At 41.5% G+C, this 23,042-nt stretch overlaps 2 protein-coding genes across 6 annotated transcripts in view; both read right to left on the reverse strand.

Moving 5' to 3' along the window:
• Positions 1 to 12,317, reverse strand: part of LY96 (lymphocyte antigen 96) — a 75,812-nt gene extending 63,495 nt beyond the window's left edge. For 2 of the 4 annotated variants that reach the window (XR_010936459.1, XR_010936458.1), the window contains exon 1: positions 9,005 to 12,310. Coding sequence is in view for 2 of the 4 variants with exons in the window: in XM_067712034.1 (XP_067568135.1) it covers positions 9,005 to 9,116 (112 nt within the window). In the remaining 2 variants the exon portion in view is untranslated. Of the gene's footprint in view, positions 1 to 9,004 lie in introns of all 4 variants that reach the window. The other 2 variants (XM_067712034.1, XM_067712033.1) reach the window with 2 other exon arrangements.
• A 2,822-nt stretch (positions 12,318 to 15,139) lies between these two features.
• TMEM70 (transmembrane protein 70) lies at positions 15,140 to 21,526 on the reverse strand. 2 transcript variants are annotated; one of them, XM_067712032.1, is made up of 3 exons: positions 21,266 to 21,526; positions 19,896 to 20,001; positions 15,140 to 15,788 (listed from the first exon to the last, which is right to left on the reverse strand). In XM_067712032.1, the coding sequence occupies exons 1-3, from the start codon at positions 21,461 to 21,463 to the stop codon at positions 15,331 to 15,333; spliced, it is 762 nt and encodes a 253-aa protein (XP_067568133.1). In that variant the 5' UTR covers positions 21,464 to 21,526; the 3' UTR covers positions 15,140 to 15,330. The 2 variants fall into 2 exon arrangements, with proteins under 2 accessions (XP_067568133.1, XP_067568132.1); XM_067712031.1 differs by having other exon boundaries at positions 21,254 to 21,526.
• Positions 21,527 to 23,042: the final 1,516 nt, after the last annotated feature.

Raw genomic sequence — 23,042 nt, forward strand, 5'->3', positions numbered from 1 at the left:
GGAAAGAGACTAAACCAGTTTTATTTAATTTGCCCCTGAATGCAACCCTTAAAATTAATGTTAACATCTCTCATTCAATGAATTGAGTTTGCCTGCAATAAAAGTCTCACAGAATGAGCTATATTAACAGTCATTTCATCGAATCATGGATGTTCACAAACATCTGATGCAAAGATGTTTATTCCTGTGTGGATTATGACCAAAGGAAAACCTGCCCAATTTGCAATAACATGGATGAAACCTGAGGGCACTGTGCTAAGTGAAATTAGTCAGACAAAGAAAGACAGGGAATTACCTGGCGGTCCAGTGGTTAGAACTCCGAGCTCTCACTGCTGAGGGCCCGGGTTGGGGAGCTAAAATCCTATCAGCCGTGTGGCACAGCCAAAAAATAAATAAATAAATACAAATACTGTATGACTTCACTTATATGTGGAATCTAAAAAACAAACACACTCAAAAGACAAAAAATAAACTCACAGACACACAGGCTGCTAGAGGGAGGGGGTGGAAGATTGGAGAAATGAGTGAAGTGGGTCAAAAGGTACAAACTTCCAGTTATAAAATAAATAAGTCATGGGGAAGTAATGTACAGCATGGTGACTATGGTTAATAATATTGTTTTACATATTTGCAGTATGCGGGCCTCTCACTGTTGTGGCCTCTCACGTTGCAGAGCACAGGCTCCGGACGCGCAGGCTCAGCGGCCATGGCTCACGGGCCCAGCCGTTCCACGGCATGTGGGATCTTCCCGGACCGGGGCACGAACCCGCGTCCCCTGCATCGGCAGGCGGACTCTCGACCACTGCACCACCAGGGAAGCCCCCTGTTTTACATATTTCAAAGTTGCTAAGAAAGTGGATCTTAAAAGTTTTCACCAAAAGAAGAAAAAAATTGTAACTATGTGAGGTGATGGATGCTAACTAGCTTTATCGTGGTGATCACTTCACAATATATACAAATATCGAATCATGTTGTATACCTGAAACTAATATAATGCTATATATCAATTATATCTCAAGTAAAAAAATGTTCAGAGGTGACTGAATAAATAAATATTGTGCATCTTTTTACTGAATTAATATACAGTCATTAACATGAATTTTTATGATATTTAATGTTATAGACGTTTATGGTATACTATCAAGTTTAAAAAATGCTGGTTACCCAACAGTATATACAATATGGTTCTACTTCTACTGTTTTCAACATATATCATTATATATCTAAAAGAATATTTACCAAAATATCAGAATGTTCATAGTGGTTAACTCTTAACTGTGATAGGCTTATGGTGCCTTCTTTTCTTTTTTATTCACCTATATTTTTGAAGGTTTGCATAATTAATATACTTATTAACTTTCTTACCATGAAAGGTTGACATGGTATTGAAATGTGGGCACTTCCATATGCATTACCGAGCACAGTGCAATGTGTCTCTTCTTTCTCAGTGATAAGCTTGTAGAAGACCCTCAGAGCAAGACAACCAAGACTCTGGAGCAAAGCCGGGAACAAGTTAAAAGCAGTGAATCACCAGGGCCATGTTGTATGTCATAAGGGCAATTCTCTATTTTCAGTTAAGTTTCCCACATGTCTGAAGTTGGTCTGATTATGATGAAACCATCGACAAGTCAATGCAATCAGACAAATGTTCAGAATACCCCTGTGGGTGCTCAGTGTTAAGCCAGCACCAGAGCAAGGCAGAGTGGGGTAGGGTGGAGTGAGGGCGGAGAATAGAAGTGTAACCTTAATCTTTATGTCAGGAAGCCTAAGATTTTTCTAGGAAGACGAGACCACCATACATTAAAAAAATTAGATGTAAGGATCAAAAGATCACATAACAGTACATAGCATGTGACTTTTAATTTATTTGCAAAGGTTGGGGAACTAACAGAAAATAGCTTTATTACTTTAAAGTCACCATGTTTATGGTAAAATTCTACATTTGGTTTATTAAATACCAAAGAAAGCAGTGGCCAGGTTCAGCAAAAGCACAGTACAAGAGCCTCCGGTTTCCTCTGCAACCACAAATGTCAGCATTGTGAATCCATCATAGCACTTTTTCCCACTGAGCTCTGCCTCAGAATCCTTCTTAACCCAACAGTCCAGGCAACTGCAGTTGGCACAGGAAATGAAACCAGTGCCACCCTGAGTGTTGGTATTAAGTACTATTGGAGATCAAGGGAGGAAGCATTAGCTGGAGTTGAGCCATCACAGCACTTCATTTTACCTCTTTAGCAGAATTTCCATTACATAAATATGCAGTTCCTTCTGACGGGAATGCCCTGTCCTCATCGGTCTAGAAACTCCTTGTCTGCCTTCAAAATGTATTCAAATATCAACAATGCTGTTAAGCCTTCCTTGACTCCTCCACACCTCCCCAGCCCGACAGCCACAAACACACTATCATTCACAGTACTTGATCATCCTTCAATGGTCATTTAAAATGTTTACTACAGGGCCTTCCCTGGTGGCACAGTGGTTGGGAGTCCGCCTGCCGATGCAGGGGACACGCGTTCGTGCCCCGGTCCGGGAAGATCCCACATGCCGCAGAGCGGCTGGGCCCGTGAGCCATGGCCGCTGAGCCTGCGCGCCCGGAGCCTGTGCTCCGCAACGGGAGAGGCCACAACAGTGAGAGGCCTGCATAGCGCAAAAAAAAAAAAAATGTTTACTACAATTATTTGCTTGCATGTCAGTCTTCATCATAAAAATAGCACAAACCTTGAGGGCAGGAAGCATGTCTCATTCATTTTTCATGTCTCTTGCGCACAGCACACTGTAGATAATAAATGTGTGTTTATTCACTTCTGCTTAGCACCAAATATTGCTCTAGGCACTAGAGAAACAATGAACAAGACAGGCAAGGGCCCACCTCTTGATAAATGGACACTCTAGTATAGAAATCAAACAGGGCCATGAGAGAAAGACTGAGTGTACGGTGGGGACGGAGGAGTTGGGGGTGGCAATGGGTAGCGATACCTCAACTACAGTATCCAGTAAGTGAGTGACAGAAAGCAACCAACCCTGTGGACATTGTAATCAGGAGTACAGACTCATAGGTGACAATGACTTTGACATGTTCAAGCAACAAAAACAAACACACACACACATATATACACAAAGACCGTTACATGAGATACATATAATAGACAAAGTCACAGAGACAGAGAGTAGAGGTTACCAGGGACTAGGGGGGAGGGAGAAATGGGGAGTTATTGTTTAATGGGTACAGAGTCTCTGTTTGGGATGATGAAAAATTCCGAAAATGGATAATGGTGATAGTTGCAAAGTGATGTGAATGTACTTAATATCATTGAATTGTACACTTAAAAATCATTAAAAGGGTAAATTTTATGCTTGTTATATTGGTAATACAAACAATAACCGTAATAACAATATAGGTCAGTGTAAATGGAAAATAATGAAGGAGGGTGGGAATCATGGGAATCATAGGAATCAGACAGGTAGGCAAGGGCCACCTCGAGGGGTCTTGGACGCCTTGGTACAAAGTTGGGATTTCACTCTAATTGTAGTGAAAAGCCACTGGGGGGCTTTAAGCAACTGAAATAACATTATATAACATATTTACATTTTTAAAAGATCTCTCTGGTCTCTATGCTAAGAACTGATTGTATGGAGGCAAGAATTAAAGTGGAGAAAGGACAATTTAAGAGGATGTTGCAGAGGCCAGAGAAGAGACGAAGGTGACATGAGTGGTGAGCAAAGGACAGTGAAAAGTAGTTGGCTTTAACTATTTACAACAGCCAAGACATGGAAGCAACATAAATGTCCATTGACAGAGGAATGGATAAAGAAGATGTGGAATATACAATGGAATATTACTCGGCCATAAAAAAGAATGAAATAGGGCTTCCCTGGTGGCACAGTGGTTGAGAGTCCACCTGCCGATGCAGGGGACACGGGTTCGTGCCACGGTCCAGGAAGATCCCACATGCCGCGGAGCGGCTGGGCCCGTAAGCCATGGCCGCTGAGCCTGCACGTCCGGAGACTGTGCTCCACAACAGGAGAAGCCACAACAGTGAGAGGCCCACGTACCGCAAAAAAAAAAAAAAAAAAGAATGAAATAATGCCATTGTGGCAACATGGATGGACCTAGATATTAGCATACTAAGTGAAGTAAGTCAGACAGAGAAAGACAAATACCATAGATCACTTATATGTGGAATCTAAAAAACTGATACAAAGGAACTTATTTACAAAACAGAAACAGACTTACAGACATAGAAAACAAACTTATGGTTACCAAAGGGGAAAGGTAGGGAGGAGGGATAAATTAGGAGTGTGGGATTAACATATACACACTACTATATATAAAATAGATAATCAACTGGACCTACTGTATAGCACAGGGGACTCTACTTAATATTCTGTAATAACCTATATGGGAAAAGAATCTGAAAAAGAATGGATATTTGTAGATGTATAACTGAATCACTTTGCTGTACACTTGAAACTAATACAACATTGTAAATCAACTGTACTCCAATATAAAATAAAAATTAAATTAAAAAAAAAAAGTAGTTGGGGAATTCCCTGGCAGTCCAGTGGTTCAGACTTGGTGCTTTCACTGTGATGGCCTGGGCTCAATCCCTAGTGAGGGAACTAAGATCCCACAAGCAACACAGTGTGGTCAGGAAAAAAAAAAAAAAAGTAGTTGGCTTTAGAATATATTCTGGGGATATTAAAAACGGAATCATCGATAAATACGATGTGAAAAATAAGGGAGATAATTAAGGATACCCCTGGTTGGGGGGTAAGGAATTAGGTGGATGATGAGATAGGGAAGATTTAGGAAGAAACAGATTTGGAAAGGAGTATAAGAGTCCTAGTTCCAAATGGCCCTTAGACTTCCCAGTGGCCATGTTGAATTTGTAGAATAAACAAATGAATCCTGGTGATATGTTTAGTTATCCTTCCTACTACACATAAGTAAGACAAAAGCCAGAAGTTCCTTGAAGATACCAGCTACACCTTAACATAACCTTTGCATTCTCAGTATTCCTCAGCATAATAAGGAAACCTAATGCCTATTAAAGACGTAGTAAACAGGATTAAATTCAACTGACTTGACTAGGCTCTGTACAGGAGGCAGGACTTTTGATGGACCTCAGAGGTTTCCATGAAACAGAAAGATGGACACGAATATTTCAGGTTAGAGAATAGTACACATATATATCAATGCAAGTATAAATAAAGGCTAGTAAAGAGGCTGGCCTGCTTGGAGTTGGGGGGGACACTCCAAATGTCAAGATACACTCACTTAGCTGAGAGGACCATGCTGGAATACTTCCAGAACCAGACCCCCCCTCATCGCCTCCAATGCTCCCCCTCTGGTCCGAGTCACCATTCTCTCGCTCACCTGGATTATTGCAACAGCTTCCCAACAGGTTGCCTGCTTCCACTTTTGCCGCCTTACAGATTATTATCAACCCAGGAGCCAGACCAGGTTTTACTCGTAGTAAGAGATAAAGTCATTCCCTGACCTACATGGCCCTCACCCTCTCCCCATTCCCTTCTATGTCATCTTCTGCTACTTCCCCCACGCTCATTCCATCGCAGCCACACTGGCCTCCTTGCTATCCCTCCATCACCAGCCACGTTCCCACCTCAAGGCCATTGTGCTTGCTCTTCCCTCCACCCCTTCCACTGGATATGGGCGTGGCTCACTCCCTCAACTATTCCTGTCCTTGCTAAACAGTCACCTTCTCAGTAAGGCCTTCCTTGCCTGTCCTAATTTAAAATGCAACCCCCATCCCCATCTCTGTACTCTCTATCCCCTCCCCTGCTTTATTTTTCTCTCACAGCAATCACCACCATTTGACATGCTGAATATTTCACTGATTGAAACTCCAGGAGGGCCGTGACTTTTTTTTTTTTTTTTTTTTTTTTTGCGTTATGCAGGCCTCTCACTGTTGTGGCCTCCTCCCGCTGCGGAGCACAGGCTCCGGACGCGGACGCGCAGGCTCAGCGGCCGTGGCTCACGGGCCCAGCCGCTCTGCGGCATGTGGGATCCTCCCGGACCAGGGCACGAACCCACATCCCCTGCATTGGCAGGCGGACTCTCAACCACTGCGCCACAAGGGAAGCCCCGTGACTTTTGTCTTGTTGTTCACTGCTAGATAATATCCTCAGTGTCTAGAACAGGCACATGCCAGATTCTCAGTGAATATTGGTTTAATTAAATAATCCATGAATTCCTTGAGTTTCAGGACTATCCATAGCCCAAAAAAAGGTTAGAGCTGAGTCTCACAACTCTAGGTTACAGGACGGTGTATGTCCAGGGCTCTGTGGACTGACTCAGACAGCCACATTTTCTGCCTTTTCCAAAGGTGGAGGATAAAACAGCCAATTCTTGCCATTTCTGTATGTTATGCGCTGAACTGTGTTCTCCTTAAATTCATATGTTGAAGTTCTAACCCCCAGTACGTCAGAATGTAACTGTCTTTGGAGACAGGGCCTTTAAGAGGTGATTAAGTTAAAATGAGGTCATATGGGTAGGCCCTAATCCAATACCGTTGGTGTCTTAGAAGAAGAGGAGATTTAGACCTACAGGGAGTCACCAGGAATGAGTGCATACAGAGAAAAAGCCATTTGAAGACATGGCAAGAAGACAGCCATCTGCAAGCCAAGGAGAGAGGCCTCAGAAGGAAATCAAACCAACTGACCCTTGATCTTGGATTTCCTGGCTCCAGAACTGTGAGAAATAAATTTCTGCTGTTTAAGCCACCCAGTCTGTGATGTTTTTTATGGCAGCCCTAGCAAACAGGTATACCGTGTATGCCCAGTAGCTTGGCCAAATGGGAATCATCCTCACAGAAAGGACTGAATTGTCGTCACCAACTTCCTGACAATAATACCCAGAGGGATCAGTGCTTCCCACAAATGACGCGTTTCCATCTCAGTCAGGATGGATTCTCTAAGGCAGGGAAAGGTTGACATGGCAGGGGCAGGGGAGAGGGGCATGGCAGCAAGCAGGGTCTCGCTTAGCTGTATATCCCACCTGCTCTCCACGGTCCCTATATCCATGGGGCAGCAGGAAAGGACCACAGAATTTCTCAGCATTGGAGAGAAACATAAAATCTCTCCTCAAAAATCAAATCAGAAGACAAACTGAGTTAGTGTTACTGGAAGATTAAAAGCTAAATAATAATATGAAGTGTTATATAAATAAAGGCCATAGGAAATACAGCACAGAGAAGGTGGCATAATCAGTGCATGGAGCAGAAGCGCCAAAGGAGTGGAAAGAAGGGGGCCGAGTGCACTGAAGAGGGCCTGGAACAGGGCAGTGTAAACTGACCTTGCGGGGTGGGGAATTTTCAGGGAATGCAGCATAATCACAAACAGAAAAAAAAGCCACCAGCCTGAGACTAGTCATACACTTAGGTCTTGTTCCCACATCTGGCAATTACCATAATTCCCAAGAAGTAACTTTTTTCTTTTTTCTTTTTTTTTTGCGGTACGCGGGCCTCTCACCGTTGTGGCCTCTCCCGTTGCGGAGCACAGGCTCCGGACGCGCAGGCTCAGCGGCCATGGCTCACGGGCCCAGCCGCTCCGCGGCATGTGGGATCCTCCCGGACCGGGGCACGAACCCGTGTCCCCTGCATCGGCAGGCAGACTCTCAACCACTGCGCCACCAGGGAAGCCCCCCAGAAGTAACTTTATATTAATATTTGCCAGAGTGTATTTGCAGGATTGTAAACACACACTCAAAAAATAAAACAAAATAAAACTGAAAATTGGGGGATTAAATAGGTTTCTTTATTGCAGAACTCAAAGTACATTTGTAAATCTCCCCCAAATGATTAGACCATAAATCCTTTTTTCCCATGAGGATTTCAGCTAGCAAGTATTTTCGGGAGCATCCCCTTAAACCTTCCTGATACCACTAGTGGGTAGAAAAGGTCAACCAACCTATAGTGAGCAACACAATGCAAAGCACCAAACCAAAACAGTAGTCAAGCCCCGAAGCTGTGCTTTCAGACCAGCAGATATTTGTAGAGAAAGAGGGAAAACTAAACAAAACAAGATAAAACAAAACAACAGTGATCCAACCAGTAAATAGCATTAGAGTGTGGCTGATTTTTTTTTTAAAGTAATCAATATTATTGTTTCTATGTGGCTCTGTGCTAAAAATTTTACCTCAAAACAATCCTTGTAAAATGGGTTCGAAAATCACTTTCACTTTACAGATAAAAAAGCTGAGGCACAGAGAGGCTAAGACTTTGCTCAAGGTCACACAATAACGGACAGAATCAGCCTTACATCCAATTAGGGAGGTAATTCCAAGAGCCTTCAAAAACCACAGCCTGAAACACAGAGCACCTGTTATACACCCAACATAACGTTGAAAACAAAAAATCATGGCCTGGGCTTCCCTGGTGGCGCAGTGGTTGAGAGTCCGCCTGCTGATGCAGGGGACGCGGGTTTGAACCCTGGTTCGGGAAGATCCCACATGCCGCGGAGAAGCTGGGCCTGTGAGCCATGGCCGCTGAGCCTGCACGTCCGGAGCCTGTGCTCCGCAACGGGAGAGGCCACAACAGTGAGAGGCCCGCGTACCGCAAAAAAAAAAAAAAAAAAAAATCATGGCCTGGAGTTATAATCAATTTCAAGCAGTATTTAGGACTGTTCTACCTTCTCAAGAAGACCCGGTCAGTCTTGGGGCTGAGGCAAAATCTCAGAAGCAGATAGTTCTGCCCAAACTGGGAAGAATCTGAAACTGGGTTCAAGGTAGAGATAGCTGACCACAGGAAAGGACAGAAGCACTTGGAGGTCAAGTGCAACACAGTTCAGAGACCTGTGAGGCCAGTGACGGATCGAGAAAATCCGGGGCAGGAACCAGACATCACTTTTGCTGCCAGCAGCCTCCCCAGCAGCCGGAACATACGGTCATTTCCTGCAGCCCGGCGACAGCAGAAAAAGGTTCCTGTGAAAACTTGCCCTTGGAACAGTTCACATTATGAGTACCTGCTTTTGCCCTCGTACTTACCACAGTAGGAGTACCAAACACTTGTGTCAGAGGAGTTACAGATCCAGCGTTTCTCTCCAGGTTCAGTAAATGTGGAAGAAAACAGGGCGGAAAAAAGCATAAATGGGAACATGATTCAGGATCTTCAAAACTTTAAAAATGCAAGGACAGTCAGTAACTAATCATCAGACTCTTCCTTTTTAATAAGTAGAAAAAATTTAACTTAGTCATCAGTCACATGATTTCTGAGTTCCTATCCGACTGTTTCCTCTTTTGAATGTGTGTGTGTGTGTGTGTTTAATATCTGAGCACTTGCTGCAAGAGGAAAGGAAAATGATTCAGAATGTACTCTTTGCGAACACGTGATACAAATGAGAGCACAGAGCTTTAAAAACAAAATCAGGTATTTCCCAATCAATAGTAAAGAAACCAGCCTGTAGGTCTTCTTTAAAAGATCAAAAGACTAGCACTCTTTATCCCTCTGCATTGCTATTCTCTCTCCCACAGGTTTTTTTTTTTTTAAACCCTAAGCACCCTCTCCTATTCCTTCTTTCTTTATTTATGGCCATGCCGCTGGGCTTGGAAGCGTGGGGTCCTAACCACTAGACTGCCAGGGAATTCCCTCCCACAAGTTCTTTATACAACAATTCTCACGGCCAGAAAGCAGAACCTAAAGCTCTGAACTGAACAGGCTCACACAAAGTGTTTCTGCTCGGCAACAGGTTCAGCCAGAGGGTAGAGCCCAGCTGGATGAGACCCCAGACACAGGACATTAGCTGTAGTTCTGCATGGTGGGTGGGGGGTCTCACCAGGCTTGAGAATGCATTCACTTTAGCAAATTACAGGTCCAGGGAATACCTTAAAATGGTCATTATTTTGTGTGTGGAATGTATTTCATTCCAAAACTCTCACTTTGTTCTAGAAAAACAGCCACCCCTTTAGGTGCTTTGCTACCTGAAATTCTTTAAAGGACATGGTCTGGGATTAGTAGCCAAAAAATAGCATGGAGTTGGGGCCTTAAAAACCTACAGGTTTAGAGGAAAATAATCATATTCGTAAAAGGTTTTACTAAAGAACTGTACTACTTTCCCATTTTTTTTAAGGTAAATATCCATGGGGTGGGGCGTAGTCTGGGGAAATGGGGAGTTGCTCAATGGGTATTGTTTCAGGTTGGCAAGGTGAAAAAGTTCTAGAGATCTGTTGCACAGCAATGTGAATACAGTTAACACTAATGAACTGTACACTTAAAATTGGTTAAGATGGAGAATTCCCTGGAGGTCCAGCGGTTAGGACTCCATGCTTCCACTGCAGGGCACGTGGGTTTGATCCCTGGTCAGGGAACTAAGATCCCACAAGCTGCCCAGTGCAGCCAAAAAAAGAAAAATTTTGTTAAGATGGTAAATTTTATGTTATATGTATTTTACATATTTTTTAAGTGGGGGAAAAAAGAGGACAAATCCATGAATGCTTCTAGTAGTCTCAAAATACCATTTCCCACTAAAAGGAACAAATACTCTAGAGAAATTACTGTTTCCAGGTCTGAGGCAGAAAAGGTTCAAGATGAGCCTAAAACATCTTATCATATTAGACACCCAATTTGATGACAGTCCCATTGACCAAAGATGGGTTTCCTATTGATGCTGTAACAAATAACCACAAACTTAGTGCCTTAAAAAAACAATACAAATGGGGAATTCCCTGGCAGTCCGGTGGTTAGGACTCTGAATTTTCACTGCCAAGGGCCCAGGTTCGATCCCTGGTTGGGGAACTAAGATCCCACAAGCCATGCTATGCGGAAAACACACACACATATGCACAATACAAATGAATTCTCTTACAGTTCTGGAGGTCAGAAGTCCGAAATCAGTTTCAATGGGCTAAAAGCAAGGAGTCAGCATACCTAGTTCTTCTGGAGACTCCAGGGCAAGACTCTGTTTACTTGCGTTTTTCAGTTTGAGAGCTGCAATCCTTCCATTCCTCCATCTTAAAGTTCAGCACTGTCATCTCTGCTTCCATCGTCACATCGCCTCTCCCCTGATATCCTGCCTCCCTGTTATAAGGGCCCTGTGATTACAGTAGAACCATTTGGATAATCCACGATAATCTCCCCAACTCAAGATCCACCTATAAAATCCCTTTTGCCATTTAACATAACATTCACAGCTTCCAGACATGAACATTCAGCCTACCTGTAGACTATTACGATCATTAATAAGATAGTAACTGCGATGAATTGAAATACATCAAATATATTCAAATCAATCAGCTCATAATAATTTTTTTAAAGTCTAATCAGCAGATGATGCTAGGAAACCAACTCTATTTTGAAACCTGATAAAGGGAAAGAATCAAGCATTTATCCTGACTTTTCTATAGAAACTGAACTACCGGTAACCAAATAGTACAGAGAGGCAAGTTTCCCTTGCCTTCTCATACTCTTTTCTCTACTTTTAGAAGTATTTCAGCTAATATATGAAAAAGGAATGATAGAATATAACCATTTTGCAACACCTAATGAATTAGTAAACTTAGGCACTGAGCATTAGTAGCTGCTAACGTCACAGAGAGAGAGACAGAAAGACATTGTATTCTTCTTGATGGGTGAACATGGTGGTAGCCAACCTCCAAGATGGCTCCCAATGACCCTTACCTTCTTGGTATGCAAATCCTTGTGTAGTCCCCTCCAACAATGTATAAGGGTGACTGTGTAACTAAGAAAATATTGCACAATGATCATGTGCAACTTCCAAAGTAGATCATAAAAGACATTTTGCCCTCTACCTTGCTCTCCTGGATCAATTGCTCTGGGGGAAACAAGTAGCTCTAAAGAGAGATCCATGTGGTAAGAAACCAAGGCCTCCTCCCAAAAGGCCAGCACCAATTTGTCAGTCATGTGAGTGAGCCACCTTGGAAGCAGTTCCTCCTGCCCCAGCCCAGCCTTCAAATGACAGGAGCACCGCCTGATATCTTGACTGCAACCCCATGAGAGAACCTGAGCCACACCCCCTCAACTAAGCCATTCCCAAATACCTGACCAACAGACACTGTGCAATATCATAAATGTCTGTTGATGTTTTAAACCTCTAAGTTTTAGGGGCAGTTTGTTATGCAACAATAGAAAAATAATACAAACAACATCAGCTACGAATCAGTCTTGTCCAAAATAATCAAACCTCAACCTGATAAAGCCTCAATTTATAACAAATACAGTAGACAGACAAACATGTTAAACTACACCTTGGGGATATAATCAGAAAATCTAGACCATGAAAACATATATAGAACAAAAAACTCAGTTTCTTCAACAGATGATTTGCAAAGGGCAGGGGGTGGCGGGGGAAACAAAGTGAAAGAGGGAATTCCCTGGCAATCCAGTGGTCAGGATTCCGTGCTTCTGCGGCCGGGGGCCGGGTTTGATCCCTGGTTGGGGAACTAAGATCTCACATGCCATGTGGCAGGGCCTAAAAAAACAAAAACAAAGTGAAAAATATAGAAGGGCCCATAGATTAGAAGTCTTAAAAGAGACTTAGAAAATAGGTGTGAATAAGGTGGGAACTTTAATTAGATCCTAATCCAAACAAAATGGGGGTGAAAATTATGAAACAATTGGAAATTTGAGTAGACTGGGTATTTGATAACACTGGGGTCAAGGGCAGCTTAGGTATTATGATGGTATTGTTATTTTTTTAAGTCTTTATCTTGTAGAATTACAAAATTAAATATTTAAGAAAGAAATCTGGGCTTCCCTGGTGGCGCAGTGGTTGGGAGTCCGCCTGCCAATGCACGGGACACAGGTTCGAGCCCTGGTCTGGGAGGATCCCACATGCCGCAGAGCAACTAAGCCCGTGTGCCACAATTGCTGAGCCTGCGCTCTAGAGCCCGTGAGCCACAACTACTGAGCCCACGTGCCACAACTGCTGAAGCCTGTGCACCTAGAGCCCATGCTCCACAACAAGAGAGGCCACCAGAGTGAGAGGCCCATGCACCACAACGAAGAGTGGCCCCCGCTCGCTACAACCGGAGAAAGCCCACGCACAACAACAAAGATCCAATGCAGCCAAAAATAAATAAATAAATTTATAAAAATTTAAAAAAAAGTTTAAGAAAGAAATCTTATGATGTCTGGGATTTGGTTCCAAATAAAAGTAGACGGCAAGTGGTCTAGATGAAACAATGAATCTGGATGATGAGTCACTTTTTCTGAAAAAATCAGAGTATAATTTTAACGAATGTGTCCAAGCTAAGGCTGTCATTCATACCTAATGACCGTTTTGTTACTTTTGCTTCCAAAAGCTGAAGTCTTTCAGTATGACGTAATCTACGTTGAGGAAAAGGATTATATCTTATAATCAAAGGGTACAGTATCTGATGTAACCCAGAGGTCCAAGGGGATCACCCTGCCTTTTGGGACTCAAATAAAACTGACTCAATATCCTTCCCATAGGTAGAGGGAGACTCACCACCTTCCTAATCTTTCCAAGATTACTCTGCCTGGGGAGAGGGTGGTAAAGTGGCATGGAAGGACGTGCGTATATTTCTTACCTTGGCCTGAGCTGTTTCTGCGGACTTATTTCAGTGATGAACCATTATGGTATCCTACGCATGCTGATCCTTTTCTACATCTTGGTCTCACTCCAAATCATGCCCTTGAGAAGTCATCTTTCTCGTGTAGTACTTTAAGCCTTTTTTCTTTTCTCTAAACAATTGAGGAATTATTGATACTCATAAAAATAGGATTTTCACTCCACTCCACAGGTGACAAAATGGTTGCATGGATATAGGACATTTAAAGAAAGAGACAGGATGTACTAAAAACAAGTTATGAGAAAACTGACCCTTGAGAGAAAACTTTGAAATGTTAACAACACTGTTTTCTTCTAATATTTATCTAACATTTGATAATGAGTATTTGATTATGGAATAATCTTTTTTTTTTTGTGGTATGCGGGCCTCTCACTGTTGTGGCCTCTCCCGTTGTGGAGCACAGGCTCCGTACGTGCAGGCTCAGCGGCCATGGCTCACAGGCCCAGCCGCTCCGTGGCATGTGGGATCTTCCCGGACCGGGGCACGAACCCGTGTCCCCTGCATCGACAGGCGGACTCTCAACCACTGCGCCACCAGGGAAGCCCTGGAATAATCTTTTTACAGAAAGATATAAATCACATTAACTGCTAAGATAGCAACAGGTCCACATCTAGGTGACAAAGGACAGAAAAGCAGACAGGCAGAGGCCCAAACTGAGGACAGAGGTGGTGGCAGCTTGTTCATCTAAGAATAGAGCCCGCCCTCTACTAAGACCACAAGCTGGCTGATCCTAGCAGAGGGCAGGCTCTAAGTCTCAGAAAGATGAGCACTGTTCTACCTTAAGCTGTCTCCTATAACCTTCTAGCAGCTTCGGACTTGATCTTTCCCCTAAGAACTAGTGATGTCCCTGCTGCTTCTCCATCCACCTCCCTCATACCACAGGCAAGCCAGAAAGATTAGATTTATCATCGTGGCAGGTGATAGATGTTAGGCAGCTCTCTACAGACTGGGTGTTTTGTTCTCAACTGTGACGCTGGCAACTAGCCCAGTACCTGACACCCTCTAGGCACTTAATCAGTATCTTCTAGTCTAAATAGCATGATTTGAGGCCCTTTGTTCCTGGCTGAAAATCCTTCACAAGAACCAACTTAACATTAGCATGGAGACTTTTATTTTATAAAAGGTACTATCCATCTGTGTAGTACATACAATTTTCCCACTGTGTCAGGGTGTAACAAAGGAGAGTGTACATGGAGGGACAAATGGAACCACTGAAGACGATACTACTTAGGTCACCACTTCCCCAAGAGCTAACCACACCCTACTGGACATGGATATCTTTAACGTGGGCAGCCATGCCAGAGATGATAGGCAAAAACCTGTGCTCTGAGCCAAAGGAAGCAGATTAACAGTCTCCCATAATCTGTGAATTTTTAAAGAGTTTTCAATGTGGGAAAAGGTAGTATCTTTATCCTTAGAAAAATCCAAACACAAAGGAAAAATAACTTTCCCATTTGCTTCTGACATCCAATCCCCAGCTGAGAGGCAATCACACTTATTATATAAAAGTAACCATGCATATATCAGCATATACATGTATTTTCACACCCTTTTAACACAAATGATAGAGTATTGTATGTTTTGTTTTTCAAATGTAACTTTTTTTTATTACAAAGGAACATAATTCTCTGGAAAGTAAAAGTTCTGTGATACAATTTCAAATTAGTTTTTTAACAATCAGTCACTAACAAAAATCATAAGTAAAGGCAATTATTATACACTGGAACATAAATCACATTTAAGCAAACATAAAAACGACAGACTCATTTCTCTTCTTTAAGCTGTTTCTTTTCACTGGCTTCTTCCACATCAAAAGTGAATGGTTTGTCATAACCCATTAGATGGTTATAGTCTTCAGGGTTTGGAAAGAGTGCTGGATTAACTAACAGTGATTTTGTTTTAGCATAAAATGTGGTAAACACATGTGTGCTATTTGGAATCATCACATCATTCTGGTGGAACACTGTACTCGTTTCCAAAAGCACAACATTATAAGTAATGGCTTTATAAGTGTCTGTTGTGGCCTCATGGTACAACCGAACGACATAGCCTTTTGTAAGAAAGTGAAGCAGTGTTGGAGTGATCACTGTAAAGCTTCCTATGATGCCATAAAATAAGATTTGCAAAGGCAGACTTCCAAATATAATATTATTTTGTGCAAAAATGTACGGTAGAAATGCAAGGCTGATCAGACTTGTAGAGTAAGAAAAACATTTCACACCTAAATAAGAAAAAAAATGGGAGAAGATTAACATTTTTAACTTTTATAAAAGAATCAACCTATCCAATTAATTCTTCCACCTTTCTCCCTACAATATCATCATCAAAACAACAAAACCAAAACACCTATATAGTGCTTATTATATTCCAGGCTCTATTTTAAGCACTTTACAAATTTCATTCATGAAATCTAGAAAAAAACCCTATGAGACTGATGTATAATTATCATCATCATCACTCCCATTTAAAAGATGAGAAAATACGAGGTACTTGCTCAATGTCACATAGCTACCAAGTAGCTGTGTTGGGATTTAAACCCAGGCAATCTGACTCTAGGGTCCAGGCTGTTGGCCATTACAGTGCGCTGCCTCTCCAGCTGGGAAGTCCGCTTTAGGGTTAACTGGCTTCTATCTCAGCTCCCAATAAAAGGTTTACTATTACTCAAAAATCTTTATGAATACTATAAAAGTTAATTCAGTCAGCAGATAATCAAATAAAGCTCTCTATTAACAAGCACTTCCACAGATCTAACATAAAACGTTCCAATATGGGGCTTTTTCAGGCTAAGTGCCCAGCATTAAAACAGCAAATCGAAAAACAAGCAAACAAAAAACACCACCAGTGGTTAAGAAACATATGGGAAAGGTAATCAACTTCTTTACCACGGAAAAACATTCAAGTTAAAATAGGGAGGTATTTTTACTTATCACGTTAGAAAGATTAAAAAATCAGTGACTTCTGAACTGTATACTTAAAAATGGTCAAAATGGTAACTTTTACTTTATGTCTATTTTACCACAGTAAATAAATAAATAACTTAAAATGTAAATTTTCTTAGCTTGAATGTACAATTTTAACATGATCAAATACCATCTGTTTGGAAAACAGGCAAGTTGAGATCCTAGAAGGGTTGATTATAAAGTTATTTTGGAAAAACAAAGGAAGAAAAAAAGGGGGGAGGGTTAGATACTAAAACATAAGATTGTATAATTAAAACAGTGTGGTAGTGGCTCAGTACATAAACAGATCAATGGAAAAAAATGGGAAATCTAGACACAAACCTAACTGCATAGAGAAATTTAGTATAGAACAAAGATACAATCTAAAATAAATGGTGCTAGGACAACCAGATTCAGAGAAAATTCAATCGATCCCTCATACCATATACCAGGAAAACTCCATATAATCCAGAGATTTAAGTGTATAAAATAAGAGAGGTATAAGAAGAAAATACCCGTGAAGTCCTTTATAATCTGAGAATAGGTAAACTTTTCTAATTATGACTGAAAATACAGAGGCAATCAAGGGGAAAGTTGATAAATCTGATCATCTTTTTAAAATGTACATGGACATAAATACCGTAAACAAAGAGACAAATGAGAAAAATATTTGCAGCTTATATGACAAAGGGTTAATATCCCCAATACACAAAAGGTTTCTAGTATATGAGAAGAAAAGATCAACAACCCAATAAACAAACATGCCAGAAATATAAGCAGACAGTTCAATGAAACAAAAATGCACACGGCCTTTCAACAGATGAAATGATGCTAAGCCTCAATCATAAGAAACATTCAATTAAAACCACAGTGAAGGCTGGGAGGGAGGGAGACGCAAGAGGGAAGAGATATGGGAACATATGTATATGTATAACTGATTCACTTTGTTATAAAGCAGAAACTAACACACCATTGTAAAGCAATTATACTCCAATAAAGATGTTAAAAAAAATAAAAAAATAAAAACACAGTGAGATACCGTTTTTCCCCCAAACTGGCAAAAACTGAAAATATGACATCATACTCTGTTGGTGAGGCTATAACAAAGCAGACACTCTCATACATCACTCTTGCTTGAAGCCTTAATTATCTTGCATTAGTAATTTTAAAATAATTCCTTCCCCCCACAGGTAGATGCCATGACACTGGTACACATGGGACTCAATGGGGACCAAGTTGCCTTCTATATAAAAGCCTCCTCAGCCCTTCCAACTACCTGTTTTCCCCATTACTCTTTCACACTATAGTAGGTTGAACAGTGTCCCCTCAAACTTCACATCCACTTAGAACTTCAGAACATGACCTTATTTGAAAATAGGGTCTTTGCAGACAATTAAAAGTTGAGATGAGATCATACTGGATTACGGTGGTCCCTACATCCAATGAGAGTATCCTTAAAAGGACAGAACAAGACAAGCAGAGACACAGAGAGCGCCGTGCGAAGTAGGAGGCAGAGACTGGAGTTATGCAGCTACAAGCCAAGGAAACATGAAGGATTGCTGGGAGCCACCAGAAGCTGGAAGAGACAAGGACAAGCTCTTTCCTAGAGCCTTCAGACAGCACGGAATGCCAACACCTTGATTTCAGACTTCTAGCCTTCAGAACTGTGAGAATAAATTTTTGTTGTTTTAATCCACCAAGCCTGTGGAAATGTATTGTAAGAGCCCTAGGAAACTAATACATACATATACTTTATTATGCCTGGATTGAAGCAATTGCTATTTTCTAAACATATTCTCATGCCTTTGCTCATACTACTTCCGTGCCTGGGATGCCCTTCTTTCACAACATCTTCATGTTCAAATTCTACTCATCTTAAAAAGAGAATACTATGACATCCGTAATTTTCTGTTGCTGAATTAACAAGAACCATCAACTAAAAGTCCCTTCAAATATCTTTAAATTAGGACCCAATTTGGTAGTTTAAATGGTACCGCTACGTTAATGTCTCTCACTCAGTTTTACACAGAAAAAATATTAATCCCTGATAAGTATAGTGACTTTCTATTACTATAATATTGAAGGAACTCAAACAATAAATTCTTCTACAGGTTACAGTTCTAGAACTTTGAATATCATGCGTAGCTCTGCTCTTCCACAAATATTATATTGTACCCACACTAAAATTAATTCCTATTTATATTCTCTTCTCTTCAGAATTGAGTCAAGTGGCAACATGAAAAAAATGGATTAAGGCTTCCCTTCATTTGAAGGAACGGTGTCTGTATTCAGAAAGAAGGGTACCACGGGGGTCACGGTGAACACATCTCAAGGGCATCAGTCTAGGGATCCCAGGCTCAATCCAGAGATGAGACACAGGCTCAGTGGCCCACTCATGTTGTGACTTCTGAAGAAATTTCTACCATCCAAAACTGATTATTCCAGTAACTTCAGAACTCCACTCAATAGTGATTATAATCACTCCTTATTCCCAGAAAGTTTTAAATAGCTAAAATTGTATTTTAAACATACTTTATTTTAATGTCACACTCTTGAGAACTTACAGACTTCCAGATTAAATTTCAGACAACTGGTTAACACCAGCATGATCAAAAACACACAGAAATCTTGTGGCCAACTTGGCTATAAAATAATCCTCCAGGTATTTCAGGTTATACTTTTTTTTTTTAAGATTAATAAAATGAAATACAACCTCAGGAACTTGAACAAATCACAAACCTAAGTTCTTCTAACTTTCCCTACTAAAATATTCCATACTAAATACTGAATTATGACCTAAGGAAAGAGCTTTAAACTTGTAGCTATCTAATACACTGCCCTTTCCTTCTCCACGATAACTCCCTACTACCTAGAAAACCACTAAGTAAATATGTTTGCTGAAAATTCTAAGATGACCTAAAAAATGTAAAATTAATATATCTTTGAATTATAAAAGTATTACTGCTCATTTTAACTGCAAAATCTAGAAACATATACTGTAAATGTCTACTTACCCAAAATAACTACTCCTAAGAGGTATTCGCCCATATTTTTTTCCTTTGCATATTCAAACATTACATACACTTTTTGTTCTGTTTTATTTTGTTGCTAAACATCCCAAGAGGTGACCAAAGGATGGAATCTTTAGTGCCCAGCCATAAGATCACAAAATCATAAGAGTCTACAAAAACCTTTTAAAAATCTCCTAAAAATGCAAAGGTCTTAACCTCTAAATCTTTTATCAACACACCACAAGAAAAAAATTATAATTTTTCCTTCTGTCTTGCAATTACGAAGTGCTAAAATAATAAGTTATCATATGCTAAGAACCTTTTTTTATAAGTAAAAGGCGGGGAAAAAAGGAAATATCCTCACTTCTGATTACCCACCAAATACTGTTCGGGCCAGATTCCCAGTATAAATCAGCCTTCCATCTTCTGATTTTTCAAGCTGTGTGTGTAAACATCGAACACATCTTTCCCAAGAAACAGGTATCTATTGAAAGAGACCATTATAATGTGAGTACATGATAAACTTTTAAATTTTTTAAGTTTATTTTGTAAAATATAATAAAAAGAAAACTTATCACATGGGGTGATGTAAGGAATTCTTCCAAATCATCTACAAAGCTAAAGAAAGCAAACTGAGTAACACAATGGCTTTCCTTAATTCCACTCACAAGTAGACACTGAATTGGGAGTTTGAAGACCTAAGTTTGCATCCCAGCTAGAAGCATTTTAAAGTGTGACCTTAAACAAGTAAAAAGTTAGTGGAATAGTTTCTCCTACTCCACATCACTTTTGGCCAACTGTCAAAGATTTAAATGCATTAGCTTTTTTAAAAAATTAAGTTTAATTATGTAAGTAAAATACTGCAAATTCAGAAAGTTTAAAGTCCAGACTGCTTTTAATACTTCTTAAATATTTACACTATAGCTAGTATTTAAAAAAATAATAATAATAACTCTTTCCCCAAGGGTCTCGTATCCATCCCTTGCTCCTCGCAAGGAAAATATTTTACTTGAACTCCTACATCAAATTTCACAGGAACAAAAGAGTTGCCCGAACCTCTGAAAATGACTTTCACAACACACACTCTTCAAGATGTAAAAGGCATGCCTAATCCCTTTATGCTGAAATTTAATGAGATTCCAATTCCCGCGTTGGCCTTTCCTCCCAAGTTTCAACCATGTTTGCTAATCCTAATATTTTACAGGGCAGGATTAGGAGACAATTTATTCAGATTAAAATGAGAAGGATTAACGTCTCCATCCCATTTTTCCAGGGAGCAAAGGAATTCCTAAAAATAGAGCCACCTAATAAAAAGCAGAACAAACTCAAAATCAGGTTTCCCGAGTTCTTTCAGTTCAGTCTCCACGTGGAGCATCTAAATTTCGCTGCAAATTAACCCTTCCGAGCTTGCGCTCAAGGACAGAAAAAAAAAAAAAAAGAGTCCTCACAAGCCCAATGGATTTGCAACCATCTCTGTAAAGTGACTGGAACCGCCCAGAAAATAGGCACTTTCCAAGGGACACTGCTGGACTCGCGGGGGCTGCGAACCCCGGGAGCACCGGCCTGTTGCCCAGGCCGAGGCCGGCCACTCCTACCAGCCCCATAGCACGGGGCTCCTTCAGCACCAGAGCCGCCGTGCAGGCCGGGGAGAAGCTATGGGAGAGCCGGGCTCCCCAGGCCCGGTGCTACTCCCACCCCCACCCTTACTCGGGTCCGCGAGCCCTCTGACCGCCGACCTGCGCTCGCAACCGACACGGCAGAAGCGTCGCGGCTGCCGACAGCCCCGCGCTCCCGCCGCCGCCCCGCCCCGAGGAGCCTCTGCAGGAGGCCGCCCGCCAGACGGCCGCCCTAGGGCCTCGGAGCGCAGTGGCTGCCCACGGTGCCGTCCTCTTCCCACCAAGCCGCAGTCCGGCCGCCCACGGGCCGCCCAACGCCAGAAGCAGCATCCCGCGCGTGACCAGAAACGGCGACTGCACTGCGGCGGCAGCCGAGCACGCCGAGGCGCAGCTCCTCACCAGACCGCGGCAGAAACGAGCCGCGCACTCGGCGCCGCCGCCAGGTCCGCGGGCCGCACAGGCCGCCTGCGCGTGCGCAGAATGGACGGCCCGCCGGCAACCTGCCCAGGCACACGCGTTCCTTGTGGGCTGAGATCTGAATCCGACCTGACCCTCGCTGCCAGGACCAGCAAACGGCCATCCTGCGCGCTGCTTCCCCTCGTCCGAGTCTGGCGCTCTTTACCACCGTGTGGAAGGACAGAGGGGAGAGACACGCGCGAAGGACAAAGCCTGGAAGCAGGGTTAAATCTTTCATTCTCGTGGGCATCATTTTCTGTGCCCAAAACACCATTTTCTCTGCGGAAAATGTTTCTAACCTGTTGGCACAGAGAAATAATACAGTGCACGTTTGAACAAAAATGAATAGTAATTTAATCCAACCAATAGGTTGGTAGAAAATGAGTGGAACTCGTTCATATAATGTTGATACTTGTCAAATTTGTCTTCGGAAATCACTCTCATCCGTTTACACAATCGTTCATTATTTGTTAAAGAGATCTTGAGCGCCTCGCCAACTACCAGGACTAAGTTGGAAGCAGAAGATACAAAGATACTGAAGAAAACTGGAAATCCACAATGCTTACATAGTGAGGGAAACACCTAAAAATAAGCTAAAATATAATGCTTAAATATAATTGACATATACCAATTTACAAAATGCTGCAAAATGCTTCTCACCTGTTCTCTGTGAGTCTGTTTCTGTTTTGTAGATAGGTTCATTTGTGCCATATTTTAGATTGCACATATAAGTGATATCATATGTCTTTTTCTGACTCATTCGCTTAGTATGACAATCTCTAGTTGCATCCATGTTGCTGCAAATGACATTATTTCATTCTTTTTTATGGCTGAGTAATATTTCACTGTATATATACATATATATACACATATATATACACACACACACATATATATACACATATATATATATACCACATCTTTATCCATTCATCTGTCGATGGACATTTAGATTGTTTCCATGTCTTTGCTTTGTAACTTCCCTTTTTAAAGTTATATTCCACTTACCTTTCAAAAACTCTTGTTTTAGTGTAATTCATATTACAAACAATATCAATTAACCATTATTGTACTGATATGTATGTAAATTTTTCTGTTCATACAGTGTTTTTCTTTAATAGCTTTAAAAAGATAAACTGAGGCATGCTAAAATTTTTGAGTTTATTTGAGCAAAAATTTATTCAAATCGGATAGCACCAAATCTGGAAATGGTCAGGAGCATTCCACTGACAGGAGCTAGGGGCAAGGTTTTTATGGAGAAGATGCACATGCAAAGCAAGGAAATTATTTGATTGGTTATAGCTTATGCCACACTGTGAGGCATGTAGGATCTTAGTTCCGCAACCAGGGATCTAACCCATGCCCCCTGCAGTGGAAGCGTGGAGTATTAACCACTAGACCGCCAGGGAAGTCCCTGCTTATAGCTTATGCTGTTGCATTATTTGAGAAAATC

This window comes from Pseudorca crassidens, chromosome 17 (assembly GCF_039906515.1).
Source record: "Pseudorca crassidens isolate mPseCra1 chromosome 17, mPseCra1.hap1, whole genome shotgun sequence".
Lineage (NCBI taxonomy): Eukaryota > Metazoa > Chordata > Mammalia > Artiodactyla > Delphinidae > Pseudorca > Pseudorca crassidens.

Excerpts from the sequence above, each read along its gene's own strand:
- TMEM70 (XM_067712031.1), bottom strand. The coding sequence starts at position 21,463 with ATGCTGCTTCTGGCGTTGGGCGGCCCGTGGGCGGCCGGACTGCGGCTT. Across the intron at positions 20,002-21,253 it reads CGTGTCGGTTGCGAGCGCAG|ATACCTGTTTCTTGGGAAAG; the intron begins GTCGGCGGTCAG and ends CTCTTTCAATAG. Across the intron at positions 15,789-19,895 it reads TCTGGCCCGAACAGTATTTG|GTGTGAAATGTTTTTCTTAC; the intron begins GTGGGTAATCAG and ends TTTCTTATTTAG.